The 20,627-nt window shown below is 42.5% G+C and overlaps 2 protein-coding genes across 14 annotated transcripts in view; one reads left to right on the forward strand and one right to left on the reverse strand.

Moving 5' to 3' along the window:
- Nucleotides 1-7,598, forward strand: part of acaca (acetyl-CoA carboxylase alpha) — a 37,713-nt gene extending 30,115 nt beyond the window's left edge. For 11 of the 12 annotated variants that reach the window (XM_058382565.1, XM_058382566.1, XM_058382568.1 and 8 more), the window contains 9 exons: nt 356-452; nt 955-1,051; nt 1,135-1,270; nt 1,527-1,704; nt 1,786-1,898; nt 2,595-2,749; nt 2,922-3,092; nt 4,654-4,790; nt 5,982-7,598. In XM_058382565.1, coding sequence (XP_058238548.1) covers nt 356-452; nt 955-1,051; nt 1,135-1,270; nt 1,527-1,704; nt 1,786-1,898; nt 2,595-2,749; nt 2,922-3,092; nt 4,654-4,790; nt 5,982-6,108 — 1,211 coding nt within the window. In that variant the 3' untranslated portion in view covers nt 6,109-7,598. Of the gene's footprint in view, nt 1-355; nt 453-954; nt 1,052-1,134; nt 1,271-1,481; nt 1,705-1,785; nt 1,899-2,594; nt 2,750-2,921; nt 3,093-4,653; nt 4,791-5,981 lie in introns of those variants that run through there. The other variant, XM_058382575.1, reaches the window with a different exon arrangement.
- On the reverse strand, nt 7,557-20,261 carry aatf (apoptosis antagonizing transcription factor). 2 transcript variants are annotated; one of them, XM_058382578.1, is made up of 12 exons: nt 20,106-20,261; nt 19,365-19,532; nt 18,886-19,287; nt 18,410-18,547; nt 16,893-17,010; nt 16,578-16,809; nt 15,458-15,622; nt 15,222-15,305; nt 14,990-15,057; nt 14,782-14,862; nt 14,288-14,359; nt 7,557-9,119 (listed from the first exon to the last, which is right to left on the reverse strand). In XM_058382578.1, the coding sequence occupies exons 1-12, from the start codon at nt 20,188-20,190 to the stop codon at nt 9,074-9,076; spliced, it is 1,659 nt and encodes a 552-aa protein (XP_058238561.1). In that variant the 5' UTR covers nt 20,191-20,261; the 3' UTR covers nt 7,557-9,073. The 2 variants fall into 2 exon arrangements, with proteins under 2 accessions (XP_058238561.1, XP_058238560.1); XM_058382577.1 differs by having other exon boundaries at nt 16,578-16,812.
- Nucleotides 20,262-20,627: the final 366 nt, after the last annotated feature.

The following is a 20,627-nucleotide window of genomic DNA, read 5'->3' on the forward strand; positions in this document are numbered from 1 at the left end:
GTCTCTCTCTCTATCACTTACTGACTGTCTCCATCTCCTCTACTTGTGTTTCTCTATATATGTCTCCCTCTCTTTCATCTCTTTCTCTCTCCCTCCCTCCCTCTCTCTCTCTCTCTCTCTCTCTCTCTCTCTCTCATGCACACTGTTTTCCTGTCTCTCTTGATGTCTATATCTGTCTTGCACTGTTTCTCTCTCTTCTTTATTTTTATTTGGTCTCTCTCTCATTTTTTTCTGTCTCTCTCTTCCTCACTAACTGTCTCATCTCCTTTCCTTGTGCTTCCCTGTATGTCTCTCTCTTTTCTCTCTCTCTCTCTCTCTCTCTCTCTCTCTCTCTCTCTCTCTCTCTCTCTCTCAGACCCTAAAGGAGCGTGGGTAAATGGTTTCTTTGACTGTGGCTCGTTTATGGAGATCATGCAGCCGTGGGCACAGAGTGTGGTGGTGGGCAGAGCCAGGTGAGCTCTTGCACTTCAGCGTTCTATATAAATACACACATTTGTTTCCTCGTTCCATTACACTAGAAGCACAAAGACACGCCAACGTACTAATGATTAAGCTTTCCTTCAGAGCTATTCCTTTTCCCTCTCTCCATCTCCCTCTCTCTGCCTGACCTCACTGAACTCTGACCTCAGTACCTCCAGGCGAGAGCATTTGTCCAGAAACACACCCAGCTCTCATTAGCACACTTTAAAAGCTTTTCCTGGAGCCCATTAGTTCTTCATCAGTCTCATGCTGCACTGCCCCGGGTCACAGGGGCTGTGAAATAAGCGGTTTTTTCAGGAGATTTTGTCACTGAAAAAAAAAAAAAAACACCATCCTGGAACATGTTTTCTGTAAGAAGAGGTTTATGGAATGTTTCTGGAAGGAGTCTCCAGTGTCAGCTCCTTGCACCAGTTTTTCATATCTAGCCATACCTGAATATTATAAATAATTGGAGTGTTTGTGCTACTCTTCTAGGTTGGGGGGTATCCCAGTCGGTGTGGTTGCCGTGGAAACGAGAACAGTAGAGCTGTCCATTCCAGCAGATCCGGCTAATCTGGACTCTGAAGCCAAAGTGAGACTCGCACTCACTCTCACACACTGCCGCAGCTCCATACAGACTCACTGTGCTCACTGTGTGTGTGTTTGTGTGTATAGATCATCCAGCAGGCTGGTCAGGTCTGGTTCCCGGACTCTGCGTTTAAGACGGCTCAGGCTATTAAGGACCTGAACCGCGAGGGACTTCCTCTCATGGTGTTCGCCAACTGGAGAGGCTTTTCTGGTGGCATGAAAGGTCCGTAAGTTGATGATAATGTGAAACACAGCTGTGTTTGTGAAACACAGCTTTTCTTTATTATAGAAAACTTCATTAGATCAATGATCACAAGATGTTTTTTCATTTCATTTACATGGAGCATCGACTATGCCAGTCCCTGTTTAAGTCAAATGTATAGAAATAAACAATCAAGTCTATGGAAATAAACAAAAACTTCCCGACCAATCAGATTTAAGAAGTCAGCATCGCTGTGGTATCTGACTCTCGCCTGTAGACATGTATGACCAGGTGCTGAAGTTCGGTGCGTACATTGTGGATGGCCTGCGGGAGTACAGGCAGCCGGTGCTGGTCTACATCCCGCCTCAAGCCGAGCTCCGTGGAGGATCATGGGTAGTGATCGACCCCACCATCAACCCACGCCACATGGAGATGTACGCAGACAAGGACAGCCGGTAAGAACGTCACGCTTATTATAAAGCCTTATCAGCTTGTCTCATTCATTAGAGTTGTATAACCGATGTTACATCACGCAGGGGTGGAGTGCTGGAGCCTGAAGGGACGGTGGAGATCAAGTTTAGAAAGAAGGATCTGGTCAAGACCATGAGACGTGTCGATCCCGTTTACACGGGTCTGGCTGAGAGACTCGGTGAGTCCAGACATCATATGACGTGTGTGTTTAATAATGACATTGTCAAGCAACAGGAAACAAGGAGCACTTAAGTTGAGATTTTTTCAATTCTGTGCAAATTATTTTTGACACGTTAAAGCAGAAAATCCAACATACAGATTCCCGGAACCAGTCCAATGTTTCTTCAGTTCCCAGCTCGTAACTATAGTTTCTACCTGCTGATTATGATTAATGCCCAATATGGAAGACCTTTTAAACATTGTTTTATTTTACAACCTTTAAATAAATGTGTTTTGGATACATTACAAAGACAAATAAAGTCTAGGAGGAGGAAATGGAGATTGTTGGCATCTGGTGTGCATAGCAAGTACGGCTAATCTTCCTGTAAAGCTAGTGTGACATCTAGCAAGTGGCCCATTATACAAACATACAGCAGGTTTGAAAAGTATTCCGACACCTTCAGTTTTTGGGCTACTGCGTCTGGAGAAAACTAAGTAGACTACAGTGAAGTATGGTGGTGGAAGCTTCAGTCATCATAAAAGCGTATTGTCTTTGTATTCCTCAGTGCTGTTTTCATGTTGAGTCACTTAACCACAGCAAACGACGTCTTACTCATACACAGTGAACATTTTAGCAAGAGCAGATGACTCTAATCCTCACGTTATATCAGCAGTTCAGACAGCTGATATAGAAAGCGTGTGTTTGTGTGTGCAGGAACGCCGGAGTTGAACGTATCCGAACGTAAGGAGCTGGAGAGCAAGCTGAAGGAGCGAGAGGAGTTCCTGCTGCCAATCTATCATCAAGTAGCGGTGCAGTTCGCCGACCTGCATGACACGCCGGGGCGCATGCAGGAGAAAGGAGTCATCACTGTGAGCCTTTCATTTATATTTAATATTTCCTTTGTGCTGGTGTGACTACTCGTATTGTGTTCCTGTGTAATTTTCCAGCTCCTAGGATAAATTTAGCTTCTCCCGGTTAGTTTAATATATTTTGGAAGTAGAAATGATTAAATGCAGCCCTAATAAAAGGTTTGTTCTGCAGGATGTGTTGGAGTGGCGCACATCGAGGCAGTTCTTTTACTGGCGTCTGCGGCGGCTGCTGCTGGAGGACACGGTGAAGAAGAAGATCCAGCGGGCTAACAGCGAGCTGACCGACGGCCAGGTGCAGGCCATGCTGCGGCGCTGGTTCGTCGAGGCCGAGGGAGCCGTGAAGGTGCGCTTAAATTTCAATTAAAAAGCATTTTTTTCTTTCAGATGTAATTAATTAGTCTCATTAAAATTTGTATATTATCTAATTACTTTTACATTAATTATAATTAAATTATAATTTACCATATTTTTGGTAAGTATAGTCTCATTAAATAAAACTTTAAATCCAACTGATAGTATTGTATGACATGAATGACATGTATTACTTTACAAATATATTTCTAATAATTTATTACAAATATATTATTTATTTAATATATACCATATACACTATTGCCAAATGTTTTGAGACATCTGCCTTTAAATGCACATGAATGTAATATGGACTTGTCCCGCCCTTTACAGCTACAACAGCTTCAACTCTTCTGGGAAGGCTTTCCACAAGGTTTAGGAGTGTGTTTATGGGAATTTTTGACCATTCCTGTAGAAGTATATTTATGAGGTCAGGCGCTGATGATGGATAAGAAGGCCTGGTTCGCAGTCTCCATTCTAATTCATCCCAAAGGTGTTCTATAGGGTTGAGGTCAGGACTCTGTGCAGGCCAGTCAAGTTCCTCCACACCAAACTCGCTCATCCATGTCTTTATGGACCTTGCTTTGGTCACTGGTGTGCAGTCATGTTGGAACAGGAAGGGGTCATCCCCAAACTGTTCCCACAAAGTTGGGAGCATGAAATTATCCAAAATGTCTTGGTATGCTAAACATTAAGAATTCCTTTCACTGGAACTTAGGGGCCGAGCCCAACACCTGAAAAATAACACCTGAATTCAATGATTTGGAGGGGTGTCCCAAAACCTTTGGCAATATAGTGTAGTTACATTGAAGATGAATATTTTAAAATTATTTCAATTAAATACACATTTAATTGGCATGAATCTAATTGATAATAAATGGTATCCTTTGCATACTGGTATAATACCAATAGTCATCTCATTTCCTAACAAGATTTTCTTCGTAATGTTCGTAACTTTGCGGCCTTTAAATGGAAATAATAAATAAATAATAAAACTGTACATGGTTTCCAAAAAAGGTGGTATATTAAAGGTTCAGTGTTTGAGTCCAGCTCAGTGTGCATGTGAGGGACAAACCAGGCTCCTGGCGGGATGCCAAACGCCAGCGGCGCCTCACAAGTATCCGTGGAAGGAGACGGTGGCTGAAGCGGCTAATGCATTAGCCCCAATCAGAGCGGGCTATCTTAAGCCGCAATTAATCTCCTCCCTGGCACGCGCAGATAGGAGAGCAACATGCTGTTTCTTAATTAAAAGCAAACGGATTAAACATGATTAATAAAGGCCGTTAAATGTTCCCGTCGACTATGAGCTCAGGTTATTTTTTTTTTTCTCCCCTTCCTTTTTCATTAGCAAATCTTTCAGTCCAGCTTTGTTCTAAATCAGCCCGGATTTATCTGTAGGGCCCTAATCAAGAGACGGACTTTTAAAATTCAGACTGTGATGAGCATCAAATACACATGTTCTTCAAAAGCAGTTTATTTAGTGTGACAAAGTGGAAAAATTCCCAAAAATGGAATTCCTGGTTCATTGTGTAATGACTGTGTGTGTGTGTCAGGCGTATTTATGGGACAGTAACGAGGACGTGGTGGAGTGGCTGGAGAAGCAGCTGACGGAGGAGGAAGGAGCGCGGTCTGTCATCGACGAGAACATCAAGTACATCCGCAGGGACCACATTCTCAAACAGATCCGCAGGTAATGTCTCCAGTCTTCACCATGCCGCTACTAATCTACTTACTTCTGCCTTCTGAGGAGGCGTGGATCTAGAGGGACTTTTAAAGTCATCCTTCCACTCCTTCCATGTCAGATTTTTTCTCCTTTCATTGTCTTTGACTGCCTATTCATCCGTCCACCCATCTGTCTGTCTGTCTCTCTGTCTACCTGTTTTACTCATCTGTCTGTGCACTCATTTATTCAACCATACTTTTCTGTCTGTCTGTTCAATCAGCCTGTCTGTCTGTACACACAGCTGTCCATTCATATATCTGTCTTTTTGTAGACCTGTCTATCTGCCTATCCATCTGTCTCTCTGTGTACCTGTCTGTACATCTGCAGGTGAATTTATTTTCACTCGTCTGTCTGTGCACTTGTTTAGTCAACCGTACTTCAACCTGTCTGTCTGTACACACAGTTATCCATTTATATATCTGTCTGTCCATCTGTCTCTCTGGGTACCTGTCTGTCTGTACATCTTTAAATGAATGGATTTTCACTCATCTGTCTGTGCACTCGTACACAAACTGTCTGTCTGTATACACAGCTATCCATTTATATATGTCTGTCTGTAGACCCGTCTATCTGCCTATCCATCTGTCTGTCTGCAAATGAATTTATCACTCGTCTGTATGTGCACTTGTTTATTCAACCGTACTTCAACCTGTCTGTCTGTACACACAGCTACCCATTCATATATCTGTCTGTGTCTATCTGTACATCTGTAAATGAGTGCATTTGCACCTGTCTCTCTGTGCACTCGTTTATTTAACCATACATCAACCTGTCTATCTATCATATCTATGTGCCTATCTGTCTGTCTGTACGGCTGTCCATCCATCTCTGTGCATGATTATCAGTCTGTGATCTCATCTCTCCCTCCATACCTGTTTGTCTGTCTGTCTAGTCCCATTTTTATACACTTATCCATCCTTTTTTTTTGTCTGCCTCTCATCATCTCACTGGCCCTCAGCATTTAGTTTGAAGGCCAGTGAGATGATGAGAGGCCTTCTTTATCACTCAAGCCGCATTATTCCATCTCTTTACATTTGTTTGTCTGTCCATCTAGCTGTATCTGTCTTTCTTTTTAATAACATTATTAATTCATAACAAAGAAATCTAAAACAACTCTATGAAAGATGCTAACGTATTTTCTCTCTCTCTGTCCTTCAGTCTGGTTCAGGCAAACCCCGAGGTGGCCATGGACTCCATCGTGCACATGACACAGCACATATCCCCCACTCAGCGGGCCGAGGTGGTGTGCATCCTCTCCACCATGGACACCCCAAACTCCTCATGAACACCCCCCTCCCACCCCCTGAGAGGAGCCGTCACACAGTCATGGTGGCTATGATTCTGGACTATAAACGTTTCGTCTCTCACTCGTCTCAGTGGTAAAGCTTCACGCTGAAGACCACTGTGGACCTTAGGGGAGGTCCAGCTATGTCCAGCTTTGTCAAAGAATTGCACTTGTTAATCTAGTGTGTAAATGAAACCAGACAAGCAGAGACCAATGTAATTACAAAAAAAAGAGAGGGGAGAAAAAAAAAAAAGAAGTGTTACTTATTGTAGTCAAAGAGCAGTGTGTCACATTCATGTACTAAAATAAGCTTATTTTTGTCTTTAACGTTCCTTTAGGCTTGGAACCATGATGAATTTTTTATACTGCTTCAGAAGTCCATTACATCCAGGTAGAAAATAATTTTTTAAAAATGCATATTTTCATTATTTTGAGGAACAGTATGTACAACTTTTGACTTATCTCAAAATGTTTTCTCAGTATCTCAAGATCTTCATTTATCGGTTTAGAATTTTGACTTATTAGTTATCTCAAAATTCTGACTCATTATCCCAAGCTCTTGATTGCCTCTTGGAAAATTCTTCAAATTTTAAAAACTCACTTCTATTACCTCAGTTCTTTCCAGCTGTGTCTTATCTCTACGTTTTGCAAAACATCTGAATCTCAGGATCTTGATTTATCGCAAAAATCCACGAGCTCTTTACTGCTTTTATCTCAGTTTTTACTTATTGTCCCAGAACTCTGATTCATTACTCTCATTACTGACTCGCGCATTAAGATCTTAACTTCTCAGTATTTTCACTCACTATCTCAGAATTGTCATTATAATAAAGAATAATTAATTATAAATAAATATATATAAAATATAAATTGACAATCTTACAGCAATAAATGCAATCAAAGCATAAAATCAGAGACATAAGGGGTCAAATTTGAGAGAAACAGAATTTTTGAAATAAATCGGAAAATTTAAGTCAGAATTTTGAGAAGTTAGAAATTTTGAGATACGTCAGGAATTCTGAGAAAGTCAGAAATTGAGATAAAAAGTCAGAATCTTGAGAAAAAGTCAGAAATTTTGAAATTAATCAGAAGATTTAAGATAGTCAGTATTTTGAGAACTTGAGATTAAAGTCAGAAATTCTGAGAGAAAGTTAGAAATTGAGAAGTCAGAAATTGAGAAAAATAATTTTGAGATGTCAGATTTGAGAGAAATTTTGAGGAAAGTCAGAAATGTTGAGAGTCAGAATTTTGAGATATATCAGACATTGAGATAAAAAGTCAAAATATTGAAATGTCAGATTTCAGAAATATTCAAAAAAATTTTGATAAGTCAGAAATATTGAGATAAGTCAGAAATTTGCAGCAGAATTGTTTCTACCTAGCTGAGATGGACTTCCATAGCATCCTTTCTGTCCGAGCGCGATCGGCCGAAACTGATCCTGGATGAGGCCAGAAAGAAAAACGAAAAAAAAAAAAAAAAAAAGAATAAACACTACACGCACTCTTGAAAGCCAGTACAATCATAACCCCGCTTAGCTCCGAGTGCACCTTAACCCCTTCCCTCGACCCAGACGCTTAGTGTTACACGCACAATACGCTCGTCTTTTTTAAACATGCGTTAATTTATTAACTGAAACTGTAGTGTGGGGGAAAAGTTGTGTTTTTTGTTGTTGTGCTAAAAAACATCAGTGTCGTGTGCTTGACACTCAGACTATACGTTTAGGACCAAACTCACGAGAAAAAAAACGGTTGAAGTATTATTATATGTTATGCTGAATAAATAAAAGAATGAAACTTGATAATAAAAGCATGTGGATGGAGGGATTCAGGGTGGAAGAAGCTCACAAGTTTGGGGTCCGTTTCCTGCCGACGGTGCTGACTCTGTGAAAGGTCACTACTATTGTTCTTTTTGTACAGACCTGGATTAAACGTGAATCTGTTGTAAACGCGTATACATGCGTCTGAATCTCTACACTAAGCGTGATTCATGATCGCGGCTCGATGACCGGCCCCAATGGATGAGTGCGTGTTTAAAGTGGCGGATGTTCTGCCACTGAATTTAACCCAATAAAAATCTACTTCATCCACTTCAGAGTCTGGTGGTTATTAAGAACCGAGTGCGTTTTGTGGACTGATTGAAGGAATTAAAAAAAAAAAGTAATGAAAACCTTCTTCTATGGAAAGAATGAATGGAGGGGAAAAAAGAAAAATTAAGAACGAACGGATAGAGGTTTCTCCTCGGGGGTAGTTGCCTGTTTTTGGTGATTAGGATTTTTTTTTTTTTCCTCCATTAATGTAATGAGTGAAATCGAGAGAGAGAAACAAATAGAGATAAAAGGCTGCACAGATGAGAGAAAGAAAGGGAGATTATATCCTGCATGGAAGGATAGAAAGGAAGTGATGTCAGCAAGAAACATGAGGGAAGAGAGAGACAATAAATCAAAGAAATAATCAAATATAGAAAGAAAATAAAATCAGAAATGTGATTAAAAAAAAATTAGAGAAGGGTAGAGACGGAATATAAATGGAAGAAGAGAGGAAAAAAGAAAGATGTGTGAAATGCACACTCAGGATGCGCTGTTATGGGGAAAAGAATCAGCATCAAGTGAAAAAACAGTGACTTGTCAGTGATTATGGGCATTTTCTGGAACTTTGTGCTCGGACCCATCTTTGGTCGAAACGAAAATGGAAGAGTTGGAGTAGATTTTCAGCTGTACACAAATATTCTCTCTCACGTTGTGTTGAATAAAGTCACTTTATATTACAAACACAGACTCGGCAGCTCACAAACAACACCTGTAATGATTTCTGTAATTATTTCCAAAGAATAAAAAGAGCTTTAAAAAAAAAAAAAAATTGTTTTTAAGTCCCAAAATTCGTATCCGTCCAGATCACCGTCATGTCTTCTGTGCATTCATAATCACAGAGAGAGAGAGACAGAGAGTGTGTTCCTCCATCAGCAGTGTCACTGAAGCGTCTGGGATCCAAACAGAGATCGGTAAAGCTCGGACCTGAACACAGACAAATCACAAGTTTACAAAAGTTGCTGAAATTTTTAACATAATAAATAATATAATAAAAGTTTTTTTTCCCCCCACGTCTTTCATAATTGCTTTTATCATACATATTTTTCACAATTGTTTACTAGAAAAAAGATCTTGATTTAGTGCAATATGTTTTTAAGAATCCACCGTTTAGCATTTTTAACACTTTAACTGCCTAAAGAAAGCTCTCTCTCTCACACGAAATTAAGTCAGGTTTCTGCAGACCCACATTCTTGTCCTGCACATTTCACCAGTATTCTGTCGCTTTATCCTAAACGCATTCTCGCCGCAGCCACTAGGTGGCAGTGTAGCGCTGATCAACAAACCTCAATCATCCATCCTCAACCATCATCCTGCAGAAGCCCAACACTCGTCTTTATATCTGTCTGGACCATATGTTTATACAAACGTTTAAAACCCACGGCCACCGTTATAGTCCTGTTATTCCTGACTCTCACTCTCTCTCACACACACACACACACACACACACACAGGTGGGAGTTAATGTCCCGAGGGTCCCGGGCCGGGTCGTTTAATCCTCAATCCCTGTTTGAAATGCAGCGGTAGTGGCGAGGATTACGGCGCCCTCTGATTATCATATAATGCATACATTCTTATTCTGACAGGGCCACAGCAAACATGCGCACGCACACACACACACACACGGGATCAAAAATGTAAAGTACTGGATGCTTACGTATATAAAAATGCATCAGCAGCCACCATTAGAACTAAATACAGAGTGCTAATCTCAACCTGATATGGAATACCTACAGTGTGTGTGTGTGTGTGAGCGCAGGCTCCTATACTGCCACATTAACATTCATGGGGCCAGTGGTCCGTGTCAGTGGGGGGTGTGGGGGATTACACAGCTACTGTTCAGAGCAAATGGGGGAGAGGAAGAAGTCGTGTGTGTGTGTGCGCCGAAAAGGTCACCTGGAATCCCACTCCTGCAAAGGTCAGTGGTCAGCTCGGCTGATGCCGACGCCATACATCATTATTATTACTGTAGTTCATCGATAGCTATGTAAATGAGCGAAAGCGAGCGAGAGGCCGAGAGCAGAAAAGGTCACGCTGTGTTTCTGTTTTTCACACGACCAGCGCTTAAAAAAAAACAAACACGCGCACGTGACAAACTAAATGATTCTTTTTTAAATATACAATTAAAAAGAAGAAAAATACTTCCAGTTAGGACATGATCTCAGGAGAATTGAGTGTGATGAATACGGCGTGGCTCTTGAATAAGAACGAACAGGACGCAGGAACATAAAAGGAGTTCAGGCGGCTTTTAGATAAAGTTTATGCGAGACTGAATTAGACAAAATAAAGAAGATATACTTCTCCTTTCTGCTTAAACAGTCTCTTGCTTTAATACCCTTCTAAAGATCCAAAAAAAAGCAGACTAGAGTCAGCTCACTCTAGCAGTTCAGGGATAAAACCCATGTATTTCAGGCACCATCACTTATTTGTTTCCATCCTTGCAAAGATAAAAGCACCTAAAATTCCCAAAAGGTAAACACTTGCTTAGTTACATCAACTGCAAACAAACGACCATCTTCCTCTAAGAAGGTTTCTAATGTGACATGTCTGTGGTGGTGCAAAAAAAGGCAGCAAAACTTTGGCGAATATTTAAGAATGAACGATTTTACTTTGTGGATAATCGTCATCATTATGACTTAAGACTTTCAAATCACTGCACTGCTACTCAGTGCATCATCAGTAACTCCTAAAAGCCTGTTTCCATCAAAAACACCAAACTTCTTTCCCATTTATATTTTATATTGGATGAAGCAGATCCCACATTTCACACCAAACCCTTTTCCCTTCTTCTTGATCATCCTGGAGATAAAGCTCGAGAATTCTCTGAGCTCCTTCTTGTCCGATTCGTCTCTCACTCTGAGGGTGAGTGCACAGTGACCGTGACCACCAGACCGAATCCATCAGTCACCTTGGCCTCTTAGTAAATCCTCTCAGCGCCCGAATCAGTCCTCCTCCTCTAACTCTGCCTTTTCTTCGCTCTTATCTCTCCTTCCCAATCTCCACCCCTCTCTCCGACAACACCTAGACGAAGGTCTTATTGTGTCATTAGTGCTGAAGGTAGTACGGTGTAGTGGTCTATGGGCGAGGGATGTTTCTGCGTCGAAAGTGATGTTAATGTAGTCTTACTGCTCAGAAGAGCACGAGTGGCCACTTGCGGCTAAACAGAAGACTGTACAGCTGCAGCGGTTATGTGCGCTACGTTAGTGCGCTAGGCAACAACCGGCTTCCCTAGACAAGTTAGCATAATGAAACAATATAAATGGCGTACGCTACATAACGCCCAATTTCAACCCTTCTTTAACACCATGTACAAGATTACAGTGTGTCCGAGATGCAGGAGGTGACATTGTGCACAAGGTGATAGCAGACCTTATAAGAAATAACACCGTGTCAGAGGCAGCAGCATGTACAAGGTGACACAATGTCAGAGGTTAACCTTTGTCAAAAGTAACTCTATGTCACGGGTAACGTAACGTACAAGGTGATACCATGTACAAGGCAACACTGTGTATGGGGCAACACCAGAGGTAACACTGTGTCAGAGGCAACACCCTGTACAAGGTAACCCTGTGTACAAGGCAACACCACACTGTGTCAGAGCCAACACAGTGTCAGATGCAACACCAGAGGTAACACTGTGTCAGAGGCAACACCCTGTACAAGGTAACCCCGTGTACAAGGCAACACCACACTGTGTCAGAGCCAACACAGTGTCAGATGCAACACCAGAGGTAACACTGTGTCAGAGGCAACACCCTGTACAAGGTAACCCCGTGTACAAGGCAACACCACACTGTGTCAGAGCCAACACAGTGTCAGATGCAACACCAGAGGTAACACTGTGTCAGAGGCAACACCCTGTACAAGGTAACCCCGTGTACAAGGCAACACCACACTGTGTCAGAGCCAACACAGTGTCAGATGCAACACCAGAGGTAACACTGTGTCAGAGGCAACACCCTGTACAAGGTAACCCCGTGTACAAGGCAACACCACACTGTGTCAGAGCCAACACAGTGTCAGATGCAACACCAGAGGTAACACTGTGTCAGAGGCAACACCCTGTACAAGGTAACCCCGTGTACAAGGCAACACCACACTGTGTCAGAGCCAACACAGTGTCAGATGCAACACCAGAGGTAACACTGTGTCAGAGGCAACACCCTGTATGAGGCAATTCCAGAGGCAACACCACGTACAAGGTAACCCTGTGTACAAGGCAACACCACACTGTGTCAGAGGCAACACCCTGTATGAGGCAATTCCAGAGGCAACACCACGTACAAGGTAACCCTGTGTACAAGGCAACACCACACTGTGTCAGAGGCAACACCCTGTATGAGGCAATTCCAGAGGCAACACCACGTACAAGGTAACACCACATCGTGTCAGAGGTAATACCAGAGGCAACACCCTGTGCAAGGCAACACCCAATCAGAGGTAACACAATGTCAGAAGCAACACCATGCACAAGTTAACACCACACTACTAAAGGCAACACCGTTCCAGAGGCAACACCGTTCCAGAGGCATGGAAACCCTCAAGATCGGGGTCTTCTATCTTATCTGCAAAGGGCCAGCATGGCTGCAGGCTTGCATTCCAGCTGAACAGGAGACACACGATGAGAGCCCAAGATGAATGGACTAAACACGTGAAAGCTGGTGAGACTCCTGACTGGATGGAATGAAAGCCAGCAGCTACACCGGCTCTTCAGGGACAAGATGGAAAACTCCGGATCAGACCATGACAGCAGTGCAAGCACAGAAAAGCTCACGAGAGTATACTCAAGTTAGAAGTTTTGCTTTTTCAAGTAAAAACTTGTTTAATAAAACTGTTTTCCATGTGGGACTACTTTTAATTGTTTATTTCATTCTTATTTACTGTCAGAAAGTGATAGCAACAAAGGCACAAAAGTTTGAAAATAGGAAAAGGACTTAAATTGCTTTTCTTTGTGTCTCCACCAAAAAAAAAAAAAAAAACTAATTCTGAAAATTGTGAGGCTGTGTGTGTGTGTGTGTGTGTGTGTGTGTGTTAATGAATGTATATCTACAGAGGGAGGGCGAGGCTGTTTGATTTGCCAGCGCTCTGTTTGAGGGGGGATTAGGGTTAGCTGACAGGCGGGCACTGAAGAAAGACAGAGACAGACAGAGCAGCACCATTAATTAAACACACACACACACACACACCTCCAGCAGGACCCTCAATATATCACTGCAATGCAAACTTCAACTGGCAAACACAGTGTGGCTTTAGGAGCTGAAAGCTGCTGTATCATTTTAATAATAAACACAAACCAGCAGTCATGTGTGCAGCAATCATTAACTCACTGTTCAATACATGTGAGCTAAAACCACCAGGGAGTGAATTTCTACACATTTCTAGAAATATTAGCACACGATTATACTCAGGTATCACTGTGGGAGGGAGGGATGGGTGCAATGGATGGATGGGTATGACGGATGGGTGCAATGGATGGATGGGTATGACGGATGGGTGCAATGGATGGATGGGTATGACGGATGTAATGGATGGATGGGTATGACGGATGTAATGGATGGATGGGTATGACGGATGTAATGGATGGATGGGTATGACGGATGTAATGGATGGATGGGTATGACGGATGTAATGGATGGATGGGTATGACGGATGTAATGGATGGATGGGTATGACGGATGGGTGTAATGGATGGATGGGTATGACGGATGGGTGTAATGGATGGATGGGTATGACGGATGGGTGTAATGGATGGATGGGTATGACTGATGGATGGATGGGTATGACTGATGGATGGATGGATGGGTATGACGGATGGATGGATGGATGGGTATGACGGATATAATGGATGGATGGGTATGACGGATGGGTGTAATGGATGGATGGGTATGACGGATATATGGATGGATGGGTATGACTGATGGATGGATGGGTATGACGGATGGATGGATGGATGGATGGATATAATGGGAGGATGGATAAATGAAGGAATAAATGGATGGATGGATGGATGGATGGATGGATAAATGGTTAAATGGGTGGCTGTGTTGATGGATGGATGTGTTTGTAAATAATGAAGGTAAAGAGAATTCACTCACCGAGCTTCATCACTCATGGAACTGTGGTCAATAGGAGCCATAAAATTCACCAGCTTACTGTGAACATGGAATCTGAAACATGTGTACGTACACACACACACACACACACACACACAGAGTTAAATCAAAATGTACAAGATACAAGCAAACACAAAAAAATAAATGAGAAATGGACCGAAAGAAAAGAAGGAAAAGGAAAACAAGAAGAAACACAGACAGAAATAAAGAAGAACAACAGAAGGCAACAAGGAAGGAAGCAAAAAAAATGTAGGAGAGAAGCGGAGAAAAAAACAACAAAGAGGGAAAAACGATAGATAGATAGATAGATAGATAGATAGATAGATAGATAGATAGATAGATAGATAGATAGATAGATAGATAGATAGATAGATAGAACTAAGTGGAATTAATTCATTTACTGGCACACTGGATTACATTGAGTGTGATGAAATGGTCATTCTCACATGTAATATCAACAAATAAACAATCTGTACCTGACTTTGCGGCCTTTACTGGCCTTTGTGTCCACTTTCTTCTTGATCTTACTACGAAGCTTCTGGATGGCCAGCCACTGCCTGTGGAGACACCAAATGAGCATGGGCATTAAGACACAGACACAGACACACACAATGACATACACACAATGAAACAGACACAAGGACACAGACACAAGGACACACAATGACCACCACACACACACACCTGCCCATGGCCACCTGGTCATTAGGATCTGCTGCACTTGTTTTGCGCTCGATCAGCTCTCGAAGAAGCTGTAATCAAAACAGTAACCAAAACATGCAACATTAAACCCTTGGGGCTGCACTCACAGCGATTTGTCAATGATAAGAGCATTTTATTAATTTTGATTTTTATCCATTTACAGTTACATCTCATATGCTATATGGTCTACTGAGGCTGATTTAGACACACATACCTGGTGATAAAAGTCGTCATCATCGAAGATCTCCTGGTCCAGATCTTTGAGATGTGCGTTTGCTTTGAGTGTTGGTTCCACTGCCTAAATGCAAAAAGACAATGAGGTGATGTCCATGACACACACGCCTAATGATTACATGATAATGTGTAAATAATGACCATGCTTCTTATAGTTCATTTTTAGTGACACTTCTGAGCTGTAGAGCATGTCTGCTTCCTCAGCAGAACTCGTACCTCAGGCTCGGTGCTGTTGGACTGTGCGGTGACGGGGCTGAGCTCCGGTTTGCCCAGCACTCTGTAGTCAGACCTGTGTGTCTGTGTGCGCTTCAGCAAGCGCTCCTTATCCATCAGCACCTGCTCCACCTGCGTCAGGATGTTCCGCTCAAACGCCCCGAAGCCCTGAGTCAAACACAGGAAATGACGGAATGTATTAAAACAAATTAAGAAATTTAAATTAAATAAAAAAAGAATTGACAAAAAAAACAGAAAGACGAGTTTAATGGATGAATTACTGGATTGATGGATGGGTGGACAAAGGGATACACACTTATGCATGCATGAATAAATGATGGGTGGACGAATTTATGGATGAATGGAGAGATGAATAAACAAATGGACAGAGGAACGTATAAATGATGAATGGACAGAACGATGGACTGATGGATGAATTAATGGTTGGACTAATGGATGGACTGACGAATGTAAAAATAGATTGAATTGAGGGATGGGTTTATTCATGAATAAGTGTATGAAAGAATGGGTGGATAGACAGATGGATGGACGGATGGATGGACAGATGGATGGATCAGTAGGTAGGTAATTGAATAGAAATGTAGGGGTGTGGCAGCGATGGATGGATAAATAGAAGAGTAGGTGGAAGGGCAGATGGATGGGTGAATGGATGGACAGACTGGTAGGTAGAGGCATGGATGGATGGATGGATGGATGGATGGACAGGTAGAAGTATGGATGGATAGATGGATGGAATGGGTGGGTGTATGGATGAATGGGCAGGTGGATGAATAGACAGGTAGAAGTATGTATGTATGTAGGGATGGATGGATGGATGGATGGATGGATAAGCAGGTAGATTTATGGATGGATGGATAAGCAGGTAGGAGTATGGATGGATGGATGGATGGATGGATGGATGGATAAGCAGGTAGATTTATGGATGGATGGATAAGCAGGTAGGAGTATGGATGGATGGATGGATGGATGGATAAGCAGGTAGATTTATGGATGGATGGATAAGCAGGTAGGAGTATGGATGGATGGATGGATGGATTGATGGATGGATGGATGCATGCATGTATATATGTTGTGTACATGTGATAAAGGAGTGCTCGGTTACCTTGTTGTTCTTGCCGCTGGTGAGCCGTGTCTTGTCGTACCATTTCTGCAGTGTGGCGTCGCGGTACGGCTGGAAGGCTGCGAAGCGCTTTGCCATGAAGTCTGGATACTGCGTCGTCTCCAGTTTCCGCTTAGTAGGACCGCTTCGACTTGCGGGCCGCTTTTCTTCCTCCTCACCTTCCTCCTCATTTTCCCCCTCGTCACTATCCACCTCTTCATCTTCGTCTGACTTGCTGCTAGACAGATGGATACAGATTGAGAAACGAACAGGAATTCGCAATAACTTTGAGCAATGCAGTGATGTGATGCGAGATACCTGGTGTCTTGTGCCCAGGTCTTCCCCTGCGAGACAGCTCTGGTCTCGGGGTTCTGATACAGCAGCAGGTCCTGCAGCTCTAATAAAGATCTCTGTAGAGCTTTCAGAGCTTTATGGCCTGTTAAAGACAGAAATACATTCGATAATAAATGCTCATGGCCAAATGTTTCACAGAAAAATCTCATCACCACCCCAATTTAGTGCGAGTTCAGCTGGTGACAAATAACTTGTTGATTATTTTCCTATAACCGCATACCCCCCCTCCTGTGTTTTTATTCCTTAGCTGTCACACTGAAGCCATTTTTTTTCCATGTAAATTTTGCATAAAAACCAGAGGCACGCAACTCCTCTCTCCTGTCAGACCGAATCAGAAAACAAAAGCAGCAAGTCGAAAAGAAAAGGGGAAAAAAAAAAACTAGCAGCCTATCTGTGCAGCCTCCCTCTGCGGCTGCCAATCTGACAAATTCATCCCCCACCAGTCATACAGGAGAAAACCTGCAGCGGGGCTTTTCGTTCGTCCCTGTGTCAACAGTTATTAATTCGCATCAGAAGAAAACAATCCTGTAATCCATTATCATGGAGCGAGAGAGAGAGCGAGAGAGAGAGAGAGAGAGAGAGAGAGAGAGAGAGTGCGAGAGAGAGAGAGAGAGAGAGAGCGTGCGAGAGCGAGAGAGAGAGAGGGAAGAGGGTGCGAGGATTCCATCATCTTCAGTGCTAATCAAAAGTACACGAGCTCAGCAAAAGCCGCCGCCCCCTCTCCCTGCTCGCCATTCAGGAGGACGGCCCCCCATCAATCATTCGCCGGCGAGAGGAGCAAAGCAATAAATATGCAAATGAGGAGCAGCCAGGCTCTGAAAGGAGGCACACAAATGGATTAATTGTCCACAGCGTGAAGAATCCGTAGAGTGCGGCCTCGGATCATAAAAGTATGAGGTGTGTGTGTGTGTGTGTGTGTGTGTGTGTGCGGGACGGAGCTGACGGAACAGTGTGGAAATCCGCCTGGACTGCGTGGGGTATAAAATAGTGAGATTTTAAATCAATCATAGAAGCAGCAGATCCATTGATAGCAATGGATACAAAAAGTATAAATAATATATATATATATAAAATATATATTTATATATCTGTGAAAACTAAAAAAAAAAAAAAGATTGATGTAACAATAAACGGATAAAAAGTCCACGTCCCTGCTGTGTCGCTGAGTATTTTCCTGTAATGTTTTATTAGTTGCTTGAAGCTTAACCTTAACACAACAAAAAAAGAGCTGAGAAGTGCAGAGGGGCGTATTTTTTTATCCATTTATAGCTACGTTCAATATAGTGGAAGACAAGCCCTCTATTCTCAGAGCAAAGGTTACACCTATTGTTACGAAGCCCTGACACTGGAGACTCCTTCCCAGGAAGGTTAATTCCCACAGAAAAAACATGGAGCACAATAATAAAGCTATACCTGCTGACCAATCAGAAGCCAGAATTCCATATATATACACACACTGGGTATATATCAGCTGCACTCACTGTTCTTCAGCGCTCCGGCGTATTCTGCCCCGCCTTTGCTCTTGAACTCTGGGAAGGTGTCGGGCTGAGGAAGCTGATTGGCCGTCACCAGGGCTTTCTGCATTTTAATTCGCCCTTCGAGCATCAGGTCCCAAAGAGCTGTGGAGCCAAAAAGGAAGAGGCTTTAGTAAACATACTTAAATGTGTTTCAGGCTGTTTATTCATTTATTCAAATCTATTACAGGAAGTAGGTCTACTAATTGAAAGGTCATGAGTAGCAATCCCAGGACAGCCAAGCTGCCACTGCTGGGCCGCTGAGCAAGGCCCTTAACCCTCAGTTGTATAAAATGAGATTAAAGTAAGTCGATCAGTATAAAGGCGCCTTCTGAATGATGTTAAATGTCAAATCTATTTTATACTAATACTGTAATACACCATTAAATCATGTTGATCAAAACACCCAGAATTCCCTGCTCGCTTTTGCACAGAACACATACCGAGCTGATTCTTCACCGCTCTGCCTTTCTCCACCTCTTCGTCCACCTTCTCTTTCGAGAAGGTCATCACACCTCCTTCGTTTTCCTCGTCATTATCCTCACTATCCTCCTCCTCGTCCTCCTCATCCTCCTCGCTTTCTCCTTCATCATCAGTCTCCTCTTCCTCCTCGCTCTCTCCCAGGTCGTCCATGCCCTCTGTGAGTTTGCGGAAGTCTGTCTCTTTAGGGAAGCTCAGGTCGGTGCCCTTCATCTTCGACACCAAGCTGGACAACTGTGAACCGCTATCTTCACTGAGGTCTTCTTCATCCTCCTCCTCCTCCTCCTCTTCCATAACCTGATCCAGCAGTCCACTTTCGCTGTCTTCATCATCATCATCTTGTTCATCATCTTCCTCATCGTCAGCTGAAAAGACAAAAATGGATCAGTCAAGAAAAAAAACGGACACATTCCACATTCCGGAGAAAAGATCTGAGACACACCCGAGCCGTCGAACTCCTGCTGCAGCTCCTTGCGTGACGTCACTTTGCCACGATAGCGTTTATCCGAATCTGTCAGCAAAGCAGCTGTTCGCTTCCGCAGTCCGCTGGCTGGAAGATCTTCATCATCACCTCCTTCATCAAACTTGTCAATGACTCTGGCTTTGGTCTCTGTAAAGACAGCGACATTAAACCTGGTAATGAAAACTAATTGCTTCTCCCTTACTAGATCAGATTCAAGAAATTATTATATATACACATTATTGTCATTGCGCATGCGTACAAGGCAACGAAATGCAGTTACCCCTGTGTAGAGTTTACAGCGTATACATTTTAATACAGAGTTAAAATAAAGTTCAATAGTTATTTAAAAATTATTATAATATAATATAATTCAATTATATTTTTAAAAAAATCTTTTAAAAAAAATCAATAACAATATAATTGGCTAAAACACTAAAACAAAACCACAGGTAACTGCCAACCGATGAAGTGTCCCAAATTGCTCCATATAGGATATTTATCGCACTACATAGTGTGCACACATCCATACTGCCATCCCCTACGTAGTGCACATATACACGGACCTCTACTCTATTTGGGATTTAACTCACAAGCCATGCACTCCCAGCGTGCTACACAACACGGTCGCATTTAAACCTTTTACTTTATAATATAAGCACAATTTTTATTTTTTTTGCAAAAGCGCTTACTAAATACAGCAGATATTTAAGTTTAACATACCGTCATCCTGGTCGTCTTCGGGGTCTGCGAAATTCGGCAGCGGGTTCAACAACTCGGCGAGTTGCTCCGATATGGACGCAGCCATGTTTCTCACTCACTGCGCTGCTCGTTTGTGTACGTCATCACCAATCGCCCTCAAGCTCCCTGACACCATCATAACTGAGCGCCAGTTGTGTGTTCTGCATGTTTTCGCTCAAAATGTGGCTGAAAAGATCCTAGTAAAGATTTATGAAGAATAAATACGTCTGCGATTGTTGTAGTTAGTTAGTTGGACCAAAACACCCCCCCCCATTGTAGGATCCTCAAGAGGGCCTCTGTTGATTATGCCTACAATTAAATCTAACCCCTGTCATAACCCCTCACTAACCAAAAAGAAACTTTTGTTTTTGTAGAAAAACAATTTTTGTATTAAAACAGTTTGGTCCCCATAAGGTCAGAACGTCAGATATTCCTATCCTTGTGGGGACATTTGATTTACACCAAGATATACAAGTCACAACACACACACACATACACACACAC

The sequence above is a fragment of the Hemibagrus wyckioides genome, linkage group LG28 (assembly GCF_019097595.1).
Source record: "Hemibagrus wyckioides isolate EC202008001 linkage group LG28, SWU_Hwy_1.0, whole genome shotgun sequence".
NCBI classification, from domain to species: domain Eukaryota; kingdom Metazoa; phylum Chordata; class Actinopteri; order Siluriformes; family Bagridae; genus Hemibagrus; species Hemibagrus wyckioides.

Bases quoted from the DNA above. Each gene is read 5' to 3' on its own strand.
- aatf (XM_058382577.1), bottom strand. From the start codon at position 20,190: ATGGCTGCGTCCATATCGGAGCAACTCGCCGAGTTGTTGAACCCGCTG. The intron at 15,058-15,221 runs GTATGTGTGTCT...TTTTGATTACAG, and splicing joins ATGACGACTTTTATCACCAG to CTTCTTCGAGAGCTGATCGA. The intron at 14,863-14,989 runs GTGTGTGTGTGT...GTGTCTCCACAG, and splicing joins GACCAGGTGGCCATGGGCAG to GCAGTGGCTGGCCATCCAGA.